Source organism: Sceloporus undulatus, chromosome 1, assembly GCF_019175285.1.
Source record: "Sceloporus undulatus isolate JIND9_A2432 ecotype Alabama chromosome 1, SceUnd_v1.1, whole genome shotgun sequence".
Taxonomy (NCBI): Eukaryota; Metazoa; Chordata; class Lepidosauria; order Squamata; family Phrynosomatidae; genus Sceloporus; species Sceloporus undulatus.
The window spans coordinates 201,604,310-201,622,457 of record NC_056522.1 but is presented as its reverse complement, the minus strand read 5'-3'; the positions used below and the strand labels follow the sequence as shown (position 1 = coordinate 201,622,457).

Below are 18,148 nucleotides of genomic sequence, written 5' to 3'. Positions count from 1 at the left end.
CAAACTACAAATCCCAGGATTCCATAGCATTGAGCCATGGCAGTTAAATTAGTGTCAAACTGGATGATTTTTGCAATGCTGATGCAGCCAGAGGAGACAAAATGTTTTCAATATACTTTTTTTTCTCACTGTAGCAGTGGCTATTTTGCTTACAGTTCTCAGGTTGTCAGCAATAGGATGTACACACTGTTAGATATCATGTTTTCAGTCATCAATGTCCTCCTCTTGCTGTCCTGTGCTCCAGTCAGCAAGTGCCTGAAGAAACAAGTGGTTAGTAGACAGAAGCTGTTGAATGGCTGGTCCAGTCCAGGTCAGTCTCAAAGCATCCAGCAGGCTGAAGTGAGAAGCAAAAGGTTTGTAGTCTGCCAGTCCAGCAGTCATTCAGCAATGTAGTAGGCCAGATAAGCAAAGCCAGTCAGTGGTAAATCAGAGTCATAAATCATGCCAGTGCAAAGGTCAAGTAAATAGGAACACCGAGAAGTGCTAATAATCTCCAAGTAGGAGAGCAAAATGCAACAAAGCTGCACAGAAGCAGCTGTGAGATGTCAGGTGTCTGATTAGGTCAATGCCTTATATTTAATCATTTCTGGGATCCTTGTTTCTGTCTTCTGCATTCACCAAAGGCTAGGGGGGTGCCTTCTGTATCTTCTGTGTCTGCCAGCTCCTGCTGAGGATCTGGATCTCCCACTGTCTCAGTCTTCAGCTTCTTGGACTCAGAGACCCACATTATCAAGAGTTATAGATTTCTGGCAATCTTCCTCCTCTTCCTCCTCATCTAAACCATCCAGAGGGTGAGTTGTGACACCATCACACCAATAGCACACAGTCTAACACATTGACTGGAATGCTATTGTTAGGGCCAGCTAGAGTAAATCCACTGAATTTACCAAGGGGTAGACCTAGTTGTGACTAACTGAAAATATTCAGTATGTATGTATGTAGCCATGTCCTATGGGGAGCAAGTTAGTGAGCTGGGAATGTTTAGTCTGATGAAAATAAGGTTAAGAGGGGGCATGATAGTCATGTTTAAAAATTTAAGGAATGTCATATCAAAGAAGGGCCAGGCTTCTTTTCCATGGCTCCAGAGACAAGGAGCAATGGATTCAAATTACAGGAAAAGAAATTCTACCTAAATCTTAGGAGGAACATCCTGACTGTCAGGGCTGGTCAACAATGGGATATGCTGCCTTGGAATGTAGTGGAGTCTCCTTCTTTGGAGGTTTTAAACAGAGGCTGGATGGCCATCTGTCGGAGGTGCTTTGATTGGTGTTCCCGCTTGGCAGGAGGTTGGACTGGATGGCCCTTGTGATCACTTCCAATTCGGTGATTCTATGATTCCATGATTCTATGTATGTATGTATGTATGCATGTATGTATGTATATGAGAGCCAGTGTGGCATAGCAGTCTGAGTGTTGGACTAGGACTCTGGAAACCAAGGTCCGATTCCTCGGCCATGAAACTCACTTGGTAACCTTGGGCAAGTCACACACTTTCAGCCTCAGAGGTTGGCAATGACAAGCCCCCTCTGAAGAAATATGCCAATAAAACCCATGATAGGCTCACCTTAGGGTTGCCATAAGTCAGAAGGGATAGGAAGGCAAACAACACCACACATGTATGTATATGAGGTGATTTCTTTGCACCATTCTTTTGGGTTGATCTTGTTATTTGGCTTTAATCTTAATCCTTTTATGTATATTTTCTAAATAAAAGATTAATTTTTTAAAAAAGTTAAAAGAAAGGAAAGGAAGAAGCACTGTAGTCCCATTTAATGATAATTCTCAAGTTGTGGTTTGTACGATATAAGCATGCTCTATATTCTTGTTTTGTAATAAAATACAGATAGAAAGGGAGGAGGGAGGTTCAAAATGCTGTGACATGTAAAAGAATCCCTGAGCTGCAGACTCAAACTCCTTCAGATCTAGAATTGAGAAACAAAGCCACATTAGTCTGGAATATCAGTATGTAAAGGGATCTTGTAGCACATTTGAGACTCAGGCTGCATCTGCACTGCAGAAATAATGCAATTTGACAGCTCTTAAACAGATTTGGCCCAATGCTATGCAATTCTGGGAATTGTATTTGTTGTGGTACCAAAGTTGCCTGACAGAGGAAGCAAAATAGCTCACAGAACTACAAATCCCATAATTGCATAGCATTGAGCCATGGTAATTAAAAGTGGAAATTAAAGTCAAAATGAATTTCACATTGTACTTTTATATGTTGGGTAAACATCTGTGTGAAATAATACAGTTTAAGAAACACGATATAGCAATTTTTTTTATACCACAGTCACCAAAAAAAGCAGTTATGATCCACATTACTATCCTTTTTAATATAGGTAAAATCTTATACGCATGCTGATGGCTGGAAACTCAATTGATTTTCAGTCATCCTGGCATAAGCCTCCCAAACTTGATGATTTCCTGATTAAATAACATTACAGTAGAACTCTGATCTGAGTTCAATGAAATTGATTGAGCTTCCGCAGAAATGTGTTTAGGAACCGGATGTTAGCAGAACATTTATCTCTGTCGTGTTGAACTGTAGCCTTCAGTAGTCAGTGGGGTTTTCAATGTATAATAAGTTTACATCTCTTTAATCTGTCTCTCATTTCCTATAAGTTGGCCTTGCAATTTCTAGGACAGCAGCAAGAAACATCTACCGTAAATCAAATATTTAGGCATCACTCCTCCTCCCCACCCCCACCCTCAACTTGGATTACGTTTCAATAAAAGCCAGTTAGCTGAATATTATACATTCAGTTTGCAAACTAGGAGTCAATGAGGAACCGTATTGCGGAGAGGGAAAGCAGGGGCATAGCTGTGGAGAAGAATGAGGGCTTTGTTCCCCTAATAACAATTTAGCTCCCCAAAAGATATGTTGCTTCATTCACAAAATTTTTATCAATACTGAAAGCAAGACATTAAAAATGATTGACACCTAGGAATCTTATATTTTCTGTGTACATATTGCCTTGGTGGGCTTTGTACAATTGGCCCTTCGGATTTATGTATTTGACTTTTGCGGATTTTATTATTTGTGGTTTTGATGAATGTGTTCTCCCTAGGAATCTCTAAGCCCTCCTGCACAACTCTGCCAGGAGTTGACCATAGAGTTATGCTGGAGAACCTAAAAGTCTTTAGAGAAAACACTTCTCTAGGCATTTGTAGGTACTACCGCATGATTCTATGGTCGATTTCTGGCAGATGTTGACCACAGAGTTGCACTGGAGGACTTGGAGATTCCTAGAGGAATGTTCTCTTAGGTAAAAAGAATAGTGATTTTTTTAAAAAAAAATTACATTTTTTCACATTCACAGGAGTCATTCACTCCTAAAATCCAGCAAATGTGGAGGAACCACTGTATTCCCCTTTTCCTTTGCCCTAAACACGATTTCTAAATGCTCAACTGCAGTTACTGCAATGCAGTCCTATGAAAGTGAATGATAAAATATGGCATAAGTGGCATAAAAAATGAAAATGGTTGCCTATAGAATATTTAAATAGGGATAATAATGAAGAGTTTGGGGAAATATTGTAAAAAAAAAATAAAGATAAAGGGAATGAAAATAATTGGAGACTTGTATAACAGAACAGGGGGATTCATAGAAGATGAACAGTTGGTTTCATTGATTGGAAGCCAGCACTGGGCTCAGTTAAAATGGATACTTAAACTGTTGGCTGAAATAAATTTAAACAGTACAGATCAGAATGTGATCCTAGAAGAAATAATCAGAAAAAATTGAAGTGGAAAAAGGATTAATAGAGGAAGATTATAAGAATATATTAATGGCCCAATATAGAATGATAGCATGATTGGCAATGAATTGGGAGGAAAGATTTACTGATAGAGTTAAAATGCAAGGAATTGTTAAAAATAAAAAATAAAAATGTAAAAGAACAACAAATGAAAATGGCTGATAGATGGTATATGAAGTTTTAACAACATTTTAAAAATTAGTATTGTGGATTCTAGCTGCTGTTCTGACATTCATACTTTTTTAAAAATGCTATAATGGGGTTGGGAACCATGTTTCCTAAATTGTATTATTTCACACAAATGGGCATTCCCACCCCATGTGTATATAAATACCCTTCATCCCATATCCATGCCAACATCAAATTGCAATTATAAATGGCAAATTCCAAAGTAATTGGCACTGATGTGGAAAGAAGGATATTCACATACACATGTGGTGGGAATGCCCATTTATTCAGTAGTTTTGAACAGAAGTTAAGAAAGTGATAAATATAATAATAGGGATAGAGAGACAATTAAGTAAAGAAAACTGTATAACTCTTAATTTAGGGAAAAGAGAATTAAATATGAATGAAAGCTATGTGATAAAACACATTTTAAAAGCTGCCCATGCAGTTATTGGTTTGAGATGGAAAAAGAAATCAAACTGGAACAAGATTTATTTCTTAAAGTATTTAAAAGAAATATATTATTTAATTATTTGATCTATCATTTGATTTCATTAGGGAAAGATGGTTGAAATATAATGGATAAAGTAATCAAGATTCATGGAGAAATAAACTGAGAATTTTGATTGAGAACATAAATGGGAAAAGAGGGTGTGAAGATGTGAAAAAAATCGATTAATGATATTTTCCGTATCTTGAAAAATGACTGTTGATTTGGTGGTTAAATGAGGTGATATACCTCTGTTAGTTATGGGAGAAGATCCAATATAAATAAATGTATATTATTACTATGTATTCAAAAATAAAATTTCAATGAAGTTTTAAAAAGTTACTGCAATGCTAGAAATTTGGAGAGTGAAGGAAAATCTTGGAGGGAGGAACAGAATTCTTATTTGTGGGCAATGCCTTCATTTTGCCCCCTCCCATAGCCCCCTTTCTGGAGGAGGCGTCAGACCTCTATGGGACAGTTGTTTTAATTTTCAAGTGGCACGGATCTATCCTTGATACTAAAGAGTTTATTATATGAGCCCCGTTCTCACCGCATTTGCCCTACTAAGGGGAACTGGATGTTTACTGGTTTGGAAGCATATCTTCTCACACATCTTCACAATAACTCAACCGGGCCCTTGCTCTCTCTTCTGAAATTTCCCCTAAACCTGGCTCCCTGCCCTATGCCCTATCTGCTGTGCCTTTCAGGGATATGCTAATATGACACTGACATCAAATGATTGCCTAGTCCCAGAACTACCACACAAAGATCTTATCACATCTGAGGACTAATGGGAGAACAGGGCATTTATGGAGCTTAGTGACGGGTTTTCCGATCAATGACAAGATGCACTCTAACCACACTTGGAAGGCAAGGCAGCAACAAGATGGAGATGGAATTGTGCAGTAAGTATGTCCAAAAGGCATTGTTTTCAAACTTTAATGACTTAAAAGCCACATATGTTAAAGTGCGCAGAGAATAGCCATGCTGTCATTGGCTCCCAACTTCCAGTGCCACACGGACCTTCGCTACTCAAAGCGTCAGCCATGAAAGCACTTTGGTTCCCCATTCAGTAAGGATCCGCAGGCAGTACAAAGTTCTTTCAGAGAGCACTTGCATGTGCCAGCTGGGTTGAACGACAGGACTCAGCCAGCTTGTGTATATGCTAGATGAGAACAGGGTTGTTTTTACCCCTCTGCCCTCTTCCTCAAGCAAGAGGGAAGAGGAAATGTGAAACACTCTTGGGACTTATCCAAACTGACCAAATACATCAGGTGATCACAATTTTTATGCCTGTAATTATAGGTTCTGTTTCCAAAATCCAGACAACATATTGGTAATTCCAGGACATTTCAGGCTTTCCCTTTTCCTTTCTGAGTCTTTTTGTTCTTAACAGCAGGATATCTTGGGATTTTTTAAAACCATACATTCTAATTTGTCAGCCTTCTCCTTTTTGGCCCTTTTACTCCTTTCTGCATGTTTTAAGCTGGATCTGCACTGTCCTGATTGAATTGGTACTAGCTGCCAGTTTGGGTGAGACCTCAATTGGTGATGGCAAATGTCAGCGGAGTCCAGATGCCATGATATACCAACTCTCACAAACAATGGCTAAGAGTTAAAAGAGAAGGATCATCCCTCCTGCCATTTCTGAATAGTGATCAGAGATAGCAGGAGCTCATCTCCCTGGTAGCTGAAAGGGATGGAGTGGCTCTTTCACACTATCCAACAGCAATTTCACATTATCCAATTACAGCACTATGATACCACTATAAAAGTCTCTGCTGCTCCTATAGGATTCTGGCATGTGCAGTTTTGTTGTTGTTGTTGTTATGTGCTTTTAAGCCATTTTCAACTTATGGTGACCCCAAGGCCTTGAATTTATCATGGGAATTTCTTGACAAAATTTGTTCAGAGTGGGTTTGCCATTGCCATCCCCTGAGGCTGAGAGCATGTCACTTGCCCAAGGTCACCCAGTGGGTTTCATGGCTGAGTGGGGAATCAAACCCAGCTCTCCAGAGTCGCAGCCCAACACTCAAACCACTATTCCATGCTAGGCAGGGGTACTTTGAATTCTCTGCCAGATGAGACCATTTACACTACACAGTTATAGTGCTATGATTCCACTTTAACTGCCATGGCTGCATGCTGTGGACATCTGCAATTCGGAGTTTGGTTGAGGTAACAGAGGAGATCTTTGGCTGAAAAATATTAATACCTGTCCCTAAACTCCAACTCTCAGGATTCCTATAGGATGTTATTATGGCGGTTAAAGTAGAATCACCATGCTATGAGTATAGTTTGAAAGGCCCCCAGTTTTTCTGCCTTAGAAGCATACTTTTTATTTGTGGGCATTTAGGAGGCAGGCATGCTGTGGTGGTGAGTCCCTAGCCAGAGAAGTGAGATTAAGTCCCCACCATTTTTACTTTATTCCATCTGGACTCTTAATTCTCAGAATCACACACCCAGCAATCTGATTGATGGGAGGGTAGGTTAAAGTTGCATCTACACTGGAGAATTAATGTGGTTTGACACTACTTTAACTGCTATGGCTCAATGCTATGGAATTCTGGGATTTGTAGTTTTGTGAGATATTTAACCTCGTGTAACAAACTCTGGTGCCACAACAAACTACAAATCCAAGAATTCCATGGAATAGAGTAATGACAGTAAAATCAGTTTCAAACTGTATCAATTCTGCAGTGTGCCAGCCGCCTATGTCATTTAATACTGCAGAGTTAGGAATGCACATTTTTAAACACGAGTGTGACTTTCTTTCTCCACTAAAACCAGCCCACAGTTCTGGCATATGTCCAGCACAATCCAGTGAGAGAGGTTGTTGTTGCTGCTGCTGTTGTTGTTGTTGCCTTCCTCTGAGGCTGACAGCATGCGACTTGCCAAGGGTCACCCAGTGGGTTTCATGGCTGAGTGGGGAATCAAGGCCTGGTCTCCGGACTAGTAGTACAACATTCCAACCTCTACATCACTCTGGCTCTTGCTGAGAGAGGTTGGATTTACTAAACATACCAGTAGGTGAAATGCACACCATGGAAACCACTCTTAAGGAGTAAGAAATAAGAAAGTAAGATCAAAATGAAGCTTTTGAGCAACAATAGATTAAAAAAAGTAACCTAGTAGTGACCTGCCAATTATAATGGAAATAGTTCCAGACCACAAACCCTGTTGCTAGAGAGGTAGATAGGTGTGTGTTGTTCCCTGATAAGTTGCACTATTTTCTATGCCCTAAAAGTTCCTTAAGCTTACCTGGCAACCTGAGATGGCCCAAGGAAGAGAAGCACTGCTGCCAGATGATCCTATCATGCCACTGCTGCCATTTCCCAGCATGCCATTAACTGCTACACTTCCATCCATGGCTGTTTCTGCCATCTCCACCACTTCCCCTTTGTCTCACTTCTGAGAGCAACACGGGGATCAGGAGAGCACCATGACCATAAAAAGAGTTGGTGCTTGCTACGCAGACCTGCTTAGTTCCCGAATGCTTGATTCGGAGGGATCTCCTAAGGACCAAGAATTGTAGATGGAAAATTTTCCTATTCCATTTGGCCTGGCTCAGAGATGTGACCCCTGGAAGCCAAACATTTGGGAACTAGCTGACTCCAAAGATTGTTGGCAACAATCCTGGCATTTCTGGAATGGTGATCTGGGGCTGATAAGCATGGGATGGTGAATTCACTGCTCCTGACACTCTGCTACCTGAGGTAGCTGCCTAATGGGAAGGGTAGTCCAAGGCATCTTCTCAGCTGAGGTGGAGCCTGAAATAGTGCTCCCACTCCAAAGCCAAAGCATATACTGTCAGCCTCCATATCCACAAATACTGCATCCACAGATTCAACCATCCACAGCTTCAAATTAAAAATTTAAAAATCTGCAAGGTATATTTTGCCATTTTATATAAGGGGCACCATTTTACTACACCATTGTATTTAATGGGACTTGAGCATCCATGGATTTTGATATACAGTGTGTGTGTGTGTGTGTGTGTGTGTGTCTGTCCCTTGGAACCAAACCCCAGCAAATACCAAAAGCCCAATATAACACCAAAAATTACCTGAAGCAGAAAAATCTCACAAGCAGCCCTCCTCATTCCTGCCAAAGATTATAATGACAATGAAATGAAGAACTAACCATGTGCTGCTCTTTGATGACCCTTGAACTCTCCTGCCTGAAGAGTGCCTCATCCTGCCTAATGGTAGAGCCAGCCCTGCATCTAACCAAGGGAGGGGGAATGTATTTTGCAAAAGCTTACAACAGAGATTGATCAGTTGGATCCCACTTGCTCCAAGTGCCCCATCCACACCTCCGATCTGAAAACATTCCGATCTTCACGGTTATTAATCATTCAGGATCCATCAGCAATACTCCATAGGGTGCTTACTGTGCACTTTGCTGCAGCCAGTTGAGTAATGTACAGTGGAGAGAGATCCTCTCTTTCAAATCCCAGGGCAGCAGGCCAAGTCAGGCTAGTATTGCATTTTCAATTAGTTTCTGAGTGAACGCTTGGCATATGTAGAAGGGGATCGGCACACAATTAGCGTTTTTGTTCCTTCCAGCATCTCATGGAGAGGGCCTGAAGAGCTGGAGGAGGAATAGTACGAGCAACTCCAGACAGAGGGACAGCTGCTGGCGGATGTGGGAGAAGGGTGTTTCTCAGGCCAAGCTGCTCAATTCCACTGTCTCAGGAATTAGTGTTGTTCTTATTAAGGAGTGCCTGGAGTGGCTTCAGGGCGTGTGCCAGAGGGTAATTGTAGACACAACGTTCCCTCCCCTTTTCCTTCTAGGCAGTCCTGGGCTCTTTTCTCTTCTGCATCCCCATCACCATTGCCATGGAGCCAAACAGTCCCAAAAAGATACAGTTTGCTGTGCCGTTATTTCAAAGTCAAATAGATCCTGAAGCAGCTGAACAGGTAAGCACCCAGTTTGATCTTTACTGCCTCGGTGGGGATGGAGGAAGAAGGGAGAATGAAGAGGTGTGATGATTCTAGAGAAGAGAATTTGAGAAGTGACGAGAATGCCATAATATGAAGTGGTACCCAAGAGAGAAGGAGGGAGAAGGGAAGAGAGAGGGAGGGAGGTTTGCCCTTTGGATGTTCCAGGTCACATTCGCACTCATTCTAAGCAAGGTTTGTTGTCTTTATTTCCTAAGAAGAGATCATTTCCAAGAGTGAGAGCTGTGTTTTTTTATTGTTCTCCTGTAGGTATTTTAGATCCTTCCCTGTTAGATAAAAGTAGCTTGCTAGATTTTGCAATAAAGGGGGAAATTTCAGCCTATTATGCATCTGGTTAAACATTTAAGTGAGGAAAAGTTCATTTGAAAGGGTGTTGTTTTAGAAAGCTCTTGGATGTCCTCAGACTTGCTGAAAGAAGTAGACAAAAAAGCAGCAATTTCTAAATATTCTGGATGTTATGGGGTATGCTTAATTGTGTGTATAATAAATATTAGTCATAGACAATTATACTGAAAATATTTTGGTGTAGGCAAGGGATGTAAGATGAATTCTTGCAAACAAATCTCTGAGCAGTCAGCTATACACTGCGAGCATCTTAGAAAGTAAGAAATTGAGAGTTTATTGGCTGGATGGTGATGGCATTATTGATTTGGCAGTCTAGAATAATCCTCTCACATCACTGATAATCCATGGTTGTATCTGTGCAATAGGTTACTTAGAGGATGGCAGCACACAGTAGTTCACAAGAAATCATCGTTAAATTCCCTATGGCTTATTTCTAGGTATGCATAGATTTAGGGGGCAATCCTAGGCATCCTGGAAGTATGCACTGGGGAACTCAATCCAGTTTCCTTTTCACTTGACTATGTAGGACCACATTGTTAGTGTTCTCCCTTCAACGTCCTCCATGAGAAGACACCTCTTTTTGCTAGGAATATATGGATTGCTGATGCCAGTTGAAGGAAGACAGAAAGTGCAGGAGAAATATATCTTCTCAAGATTAAGACATTCATAAGCAGAAATGTAACTGTTAGCTAGTGTGTGGTGCTGAGTCTATGTTTGGACTGGGTGGAGGGAAATATTCAGCCTTTCTTGCAACATACACCTCCCTAGAGCAAAGTAAGTCACGTCTAAAGGGCCTTAAATATTTAAAGGCACTAGACCCGATCTGATTTTGAAAGCTAGGCAGAGTCAGCCCTGGTTAGTTTTTGGACAGGATACTCCCTACGAATATCACATGCTGTAGGTTATATTTCAGAGGATGGAACTGGCAAAACCACCTCTGAGTAATCCTTGTTTATGAAATTCATGAGTTGCCATACATTGACCAGAAACTTGAAGGCACAGATACTCACAGATCATATCTATTTTATATCCTTCCTTGTTCCATTACATGCATGAAAAATCACTGTCCTGCTTAATTTTCTCATTGTTTGTGGCCACTGATGTACTACTATGTTTTTTACCTGTGTGGTCTCTTGTATTCTGTTCCAGCAGTAGTATTGGTCTTGAATAGCAGAAGGAATTAAAAAGCTTTATCACTTAGTACTAGCCATTCTCCACCAGCAAATAAATTCTGATGATAAGAGGATTGAATAAGAGGATTGGCTCCATGTAATAATATGCCCCCCAGCTGTTTTAATGACTTTGCAGCTGGAACCTACAGAGCAGCTTCATCCTAGGGACAGGAACTGCCAAACCCTTTTTGCTACCTGAGGCAACAGACAAGATGGGCCCCCTCCATTCTGTGTACAGATGTCAGCTGGAATGGTAGTTGAAACTGGCATGAAGGTTTGGGTCTTCTTTCACAGCTAAAGTCAGTGGGCTAGTTTAGGGCATATGGTGATGCTTTGTGGAAGGGAATAGCTGGGAGGTGAAGGCCCCAGGAAGAAGAAGCTGGAAGCGGGAATGATTGCCCCCTCCTCCAGCCTCTGCCACATGAGGCAGTTGCTTCACCTTGAGAAAAGATAGGACTTGCTAAGTCAGTACAGTGCTGGCATTTTATCCTGCTTACCTGCATGCCATAACACCACTGATTTTTGAAACACCATTTTAAAAGCAGTTTTTCATACAGCCCAACATGGAGGTGTTTCTTAACTGTGTTTTGACTTTGGCCTTCAGGGAAAAGTTCTGAGCATACTCCATGTCCTCTCACACAATAGCTAATCAGCCAGCCAGTGCAAGGGAGATTTGGATGCATCTGTCTCAAGTATTGTTGCTATCTTAGGAAAGGCAGTCCCAGTTTCTTGTGTGTCTTTGCTGAAGATTCTGAGATACTCTGTTATTTGGTGCAGCACAAGAAGCTGCATATGAAGCCCGATTTGAAAACTGCTTCCAGGACCCCTTGATATAGGCAGCTTCTGTGTTGTTGGAGCAGTCCTGATTATATGACCTTGTCCTTTGTAACATCGGCAGAGTTTAATTCCAGAGCAATAAAGCAAACTGGGGGGAAATGGCTGCTGGAGACTTCTATGTCAGTAAATCTACTCCAGGCTTTCAAGTTCAGCACCTTGGATAGTTCATCCAGAGTCTGGACTGGTATGAGAGCTGCATCTGCATTGCAGAAATAATCCAGTCTGACACCACTTTAAATGTCATGGCTCAAAGCTATGAAATTCTGGGAACTGTAGTTTTGTGAGGCATTTAGCCTTCTCTGTCAGAGAGCTCTGCTGCCACAAAAAACTACAATTCCCAGAATTCTATAGCAGGGAGCCATGACAGTTAAAGTGGTGTCAAACTGGATTATTTCTGCAGTGTGGATGCAGAAAGTAGGGAAGGTATCAGTCAGCACAGCCAAAAAGGCATTTTTTAAAAAAGTAATTGGCCAATAAGTTGTTTAGTGCATGTTTGCAATATCACCAGTGAAAGTGTTAATTTTCTAAACCCATACTTGTGGAATTCTGTAGTTGGTAGTGAACATTACTGAAGCAACCCAATCGTATGAAAGTTTTATGGATGCCAGTACTGGGTGCATTAAGACAGCCTAGCCATTTGACTTTTCCTGTGGGTTTGGGGTTGTTATTTAATTGGGTTGTTATTGAATTTAGGGCTATTGTTTAATCAATCTGCTTCCACCTGTATATCCTACAGATCAGGAAAAGAAGGCCTACACCAGCATCATTAGTAATTATGACGGATTCACCACCAGGTAAGTCAATTTAGCCAGCAGCTGCTTCTAAATGGCCAGTTAGGTGTACTGACCCAGAATGATATCAAGGACTTCTACAGGGCAGGTTAAACTAGGAACAGAAATGCATGCACCATTAGAAATGGCTAAATAAAGGTTCAGTTCACAAAAAGAAAGCATAGGTGGGGTAGAGACCACTAGAAAGAGGCACCAGGGAGGTGCCTCTCTTTGCTGCACAGGAGCACCACACCATACAAATTGTGTGGCGCTGCTGCGCAGCAGAAAAGCAGCTCAAAAAAATGGCTCCTTTTTGTGGCACTACAAAGCACCAGAGACGGTGCAGTTACATCACAGCTGTGCAGCATCATTTGGAGGCGGCGCAGCTGCGATGTCATCATTACACACACTGTCTGCATGGCGCTGTGTAACGGTGGCACATGCATGATGTGCTAGGGTTGCAGGGTGTGTGCACGCATCGCCCCAAGGCAACCTTAGCACGCCGTGGACACGCTGCAAAGGGCCCATCAGTACAGGGCCATAGTGTTCCATAAGCCTCCTTGTGCATCTCCAGTGCATTGCTTACAGACTTGAGAGGGAAATCATCTCTGATCCCAGAAACATTTTTCATCAGAAGTTTGGGATGTTGGGGAATTGGGGAAATGGAAAAGAGAAGAAAGGGTGCCAGTGAAGGGTACAGTGAAAGAAAATACACCTCTAGCTATTGTCTACCCACCTGGAAGGTGCTCATTTGTACACATTAATGTGAAGAAACAGCAAACTGGAGGAATTCCTCTCCCATAGTTCTATGGAATGTATGCTTAACTAAATTTCCACGAGTCAAGTTCTTGTGTGTGTATGTCATGTCTTTACAATGTAAACCTATGACATGAAGTTCCACTGTGTCCAGTGAAACTCATGTGTCCTAAATATATTTAGGAACACAGGGCATTTTTGTGCTCTATGCAGCTCCAGAGAGTCTCATCCAGAAAAATGCTTTCTCCATCATTATCCCATTGCTAGCACAAAGGTGAAAGATGCTGAATTAAGAATCAGAATGTCCTGGACTGAAATTTGATCTCTGCCATGAACTGTCCACCTAATGTCTGCAGTTTTGTTATGTGTTTGCTTACTGAGTTTCTATACCAAAGCTCTCTGGGCAGTTCACAAAGAGAAGTTCAAAACTAGGAAACACTGATAGATAATGAAACAACATAAATTCTCAATTGGATTCACGTTACTACAGAAACAAACAAAAGGAAACCAAAAGCAGAGGAAAGTATAGTGTAAGGATCTACAAAAGATCAAACACATTTTGAAAGTGAAAGACGAAAAAGCCTGTGAGGAAAAAAGAGTCTTCATTTGGCAACAAAAAGATGACAGCATAGGTACTGGGTGAAGGTCTTCAGGAATTACATTCCCAAAGTAGGGTGCCACCACTGAAATTGCCTCTTTAGTGACAGCAGCCTGCCTTGCCTCATTTGGTGTGGGCACTGGAACAAGGATTACCTAAAGATTCAAGGAAGTAAATGTGGGACAAGATGTTTTGTGGGGTCATCTTGGCTCTATTCCACGTATGGCTTAAAGCACCATGCAGCTATTTTTAACATGAATATTCTTTCACTGGCATTGCAAAACTGTCTTCATAGAATATGTGTCCTTTTCTCAAGCAGAGGGAATATGAGTTTTCAAGGAAGCTGTGGATTTTCTTTATGACTGTACATGCTGGGGTCATTGGTGGTTTCCGTGTTAGTGGGATTATGAATTTGCACCAGGCTTTGCTGTGAAAGGTAAAAGCAATGCTAAACCTCTTTTGGGAATGGACAGCTCCTTTAAAATTCAGAATAAAACCTGGAGCAAGTTTACCATCCCACTGACATGGAAAACATCAACTTCCAGGGACCTGCGACTGTCAGCTTTTCTTAACAAAGCCTCTTTGTCACATGCTATTGGTGATGCTGTCATGTTGCTGAATAATGCTGACTTATTCAATTGCTGGAACAGTTAGTATCATGTAGTGGTTTGATCATTGGACTATGACTCTGGTAATCAAGGTTTGAATATTCGCTCAGCCATGGGTTACCTTAGACAAGTCACACTCTCTCAGTAACAGAAGAAGGCAAAGGAAAACCTCTTCTGAATATATGTTGCTGAAAAACCCATGTAATAGGGTCACTTTAGGGTCGCCATAAGGGCCAAATGACTTGAAGGCACACTACAACAAACATGCAATTGCTGTACAGTTTGCAACTAGATAATGCATATAAGACACTGATTGTAAGGAAGCACTAAACAATTACAGATGGATTGGTTGTGGTTGTTACTACAACAAATGTAATGTAGGGTGCTCCTATTCATCCCACACTCACTCCATTTTACAACTTGTGTAAACTAGATTATTATTATGATTCTTGTGATTATTATTACATTATAACTCTCAGATTCCTACAGCCTGCATGACCAATGGCTATGCAGGCTATGGGATTCTGGGAGCTGTAGTCCAAAAATCTTTATTTCCAAATTCCAAAACAATACCCCCCCCCCAAAAAAAAATCAGGAGATTCTGACTGTTATATTTGCCAGTATGATGACTGACAGCTCTGCTTAAAGCTAAAATGCAAAGCAGCTTTTAATGTGCTGTTGCATGATACTCCCCATCTATGATGCACAGCAGCTTGTGGGCAATCCAAATTTAGTTCCACATGCTGTTAATGTGCCCTCAAAGTAATGTCATTGACAGGCTTCTCAATCAATTTTCACCACTGTCCATTTAAAAGCTACTCTGAAAGCATCCATCCCTCTTCTCTGTTGCTGATGCTCCTTTTCCATTTTGTATAAAAGCTTTACAATATTTCATAGCCATTAAGTAATGTTAGACCTTTCCCCCCCTGAATTGTTCTTGCTCCGAAGGTAAAGAATGTTTTACATTAGGTGAACAACATCCTAATGGTTTCCAGTTGCACAAAAATGATCTTTATCCTGAAAGAAATCCTATTACATACAAAAAAGGGTGTTGTTTCTGCTTTGACCAGAGTAGTGATGTTGAGTAAAGGTACAATACACAACACACACACTCACACACTGCCTCCTTATACTGAGTAGGTTTGAAAGTTATGTGACTGTTCTTGTTGTGTGCCCTCAGGTTTCCAGCTTATGGCAACTTTAAGGTGGTCTTATCATTCAGAGGGGGTTTGCTATTGCCTTCCTTTGAGGCTGAGAGAATATGACTTGCCAAGTTGCCCAATGAGTTTCCATGGCCAAGTGGACATTTGAACCCTGGTCTCTAGAGTCCTAATCCAATGCTGAAACTACTGCACTACACTACTACACTCTTGGCTAACTTGCACACATCTGTTCACAGGTATGGTTATATTCTCAGGATCAGTGTAACATCACACTAGGTACTTGATGCTATAGTCAAAGCACATTTATACATATGCACCACATGCAGCCAGTTATATGACAATTGTCCTCTACTTTTAGTCCCTGGTCTCTCCCAATCCGGCTAGGTGGCCTTCCAGATGAGCCTCAATTCTAGCTCCATCCCTCCTTGATCATTGGCCCCTTTGGGTGGGATGGATGGAAGCTGGAGGTCAAGGTTTATATCTCTGCTTGGCCATGGAAACCTACTGGGTGACATTGGACAAGTCACACTCTCTCAGCCTCAGTGCAAGACAAAGGCAAACACATTCTGAATCAGTCTTGCCAGGAAACCTCCATGATACATTTGCCCTAGGATCAATATAAGCTGAAAATGACTTGAAAGCACACAGCAACAGGAGGAAATCCATGTTAGAGGGGAGTAACTTGAAAAGCACCAAAACAGTCCTTTGGAGAAGCCAATAACAAAATACATTTCCCAAATATTAGGAGTGACAACCAACATGCCATTTCTGTAAATCACACAGCCTAGCCCAATATTAATGTTTCAGTAAGGTTAATTAAAGGTAACTCATCATATTAAATGATTTATATGATTAGCACTTATGCTACTGAAGCCTAATCTTCCAGGCTCTGAATTTGCACCAGGTTTCAGTTTGAACTTTAAAGGAGCTATCCAAAGTACCTATCTGATACCTTTCTTCCTCCCCTCAGCAGTGTTGTCAGCTTGGGCTGCTGCAATCCTCACTGCAAAAAATAATCCACTTTAACTGCCATGGCTCAATGCTATGGAATTCTGGGAACTGTAGTTCTGTGGGACATTTAGCCTTCTCTGTCAGAGAGCCCTGCTGCCATAACAAGCAGCAATTCCCAGGATTCAATAGCATTGAGCCATGATAGTTAAAGTCATTTCAACCTGAATTTTTTCTGCAGTGCAGATGCAGGCCTAGAGTTTTGAGTTTATGTTTGAGTTTTGCAAGTTATGTCCAGGGCTATTCATTCGTAATCCTGCCTGACAAATTTCACAGGAGAAGCAGGAGAATCTGTCACTGTTGATGTAAATGGGAGACATTCTGTTTCGATGCTGCACTGAAAATGGAGTGGCTGCCCTGGCTCAATTCTTTTAATGTAAGAGCAGTTTCCCAGAAATGATAAGAGGAAACTACTTGACTTCCTCAGCCTTTATTTCCAAGGAGACACTGAGCGTCCGACACACTAAATGATGTAAAGACTGCCAGGAGATTTGGCCTCTACAAACATGTGTGCATAAGGAATAGTGACTGGGATATTTGCTCTAATAAAACCAATTCATTAAAAGAGAATTTGTTACCTTAATTTATTATAATACTCAACACAAATTGTAATAATCCTAATTTTAGTAGTGAATTTTCAATAATGTTAACAGGTTGAGAAACATTAAATGTTTTGTGTTAACTGAATAATTTGAGGGTAATAGAGATAATTGTGTTTTGCCATTTTTAGTCTTTTTTTAAAGGAAAGGGTACAAGTAAGGACACTGGGCAATTTACAAGAGATAAAAATAGTTTCAGAAATCACAAAATAAGAAGTTAAAAAGTGATTTAACTATCAAAAAATTTAAATCAGTTAAAAATACAAACCATTTTTATTTATTTTATTTTTTTAAAAAACTATTATTAGGATTTCTCTCAGGGTTAGCCAGAGAACCAGAGACAGAGCACTTTTCTAACATTTCAGACAATACTCCTGAGACCTGGAAACCTTGGGCTCTTATTTCATGTCTTCACCATACCTGCCATTGAATGTGACAAGACTGAGAGAAAAGCATCTCCCACAGATCCCAAAGCCAAAGCAGACATTTATGGCACAATGTGGCCTTCCAATTAGCCTGAACACAAGTTATTTAGAGCATGGCAGGGCATATTTCTAAGGTCATGTAAACATAGCAATCTCTATGCATCAGAACCCCTAACCAACATGAGAGTCCAGCAAAAATGCAGGGGTAGCTGCATTGGCCATTTAGTAAATTCAAAAATCCACAAAAATCCATCAGACAGTGATACCTTTATTGGCCAACCAAAATGCACAATATACTTGTGGCAAGCATTCAAAGCTCCACTGGCTTCTTCTGTTACTTACCAAACAGGAGAAAAAATAGAGATGTTAGTAAGATGCCTACATTTTGTTGTTTCTGTCCTCAGTTAAGATGGTATGGAGAGGGCATCTTTTGCAGGCTGGCTAAACATGGGAGTGCTTAGCATATTCACCTTTTGTGCAGTC

The 18,148-nt window shown here is 40.9% G+C and overlaps 1 protein-coding gene across 1 annotated transcript in view; it reads left to right on the top strand.

Moving 5' to 3' along the window:
• Window positions 1-379: 379 nt before the first annotated feature.
• PPP1R1C (protein phosphatase 1 regulatory inhibitor subunit 1C) overlaps window positions 380-18,148 on the top strand; it is a 52,037-nt gene continuing 34,268 nt past the window's right edge. The window contains 3 exon segments of the mRNA XM_042468605.1: window positions 380-791; window positions 9,217-9,342; window positions 12,475-12,532. Of these exon segments, the coding sequence (XP_042324539.1) occupies window positions 9,262-9,342; window positions 12,475-12,532 (139 nt within the window). The 5' untranslated portion in view covers window positions 380-791; window positions 9,217-9,261.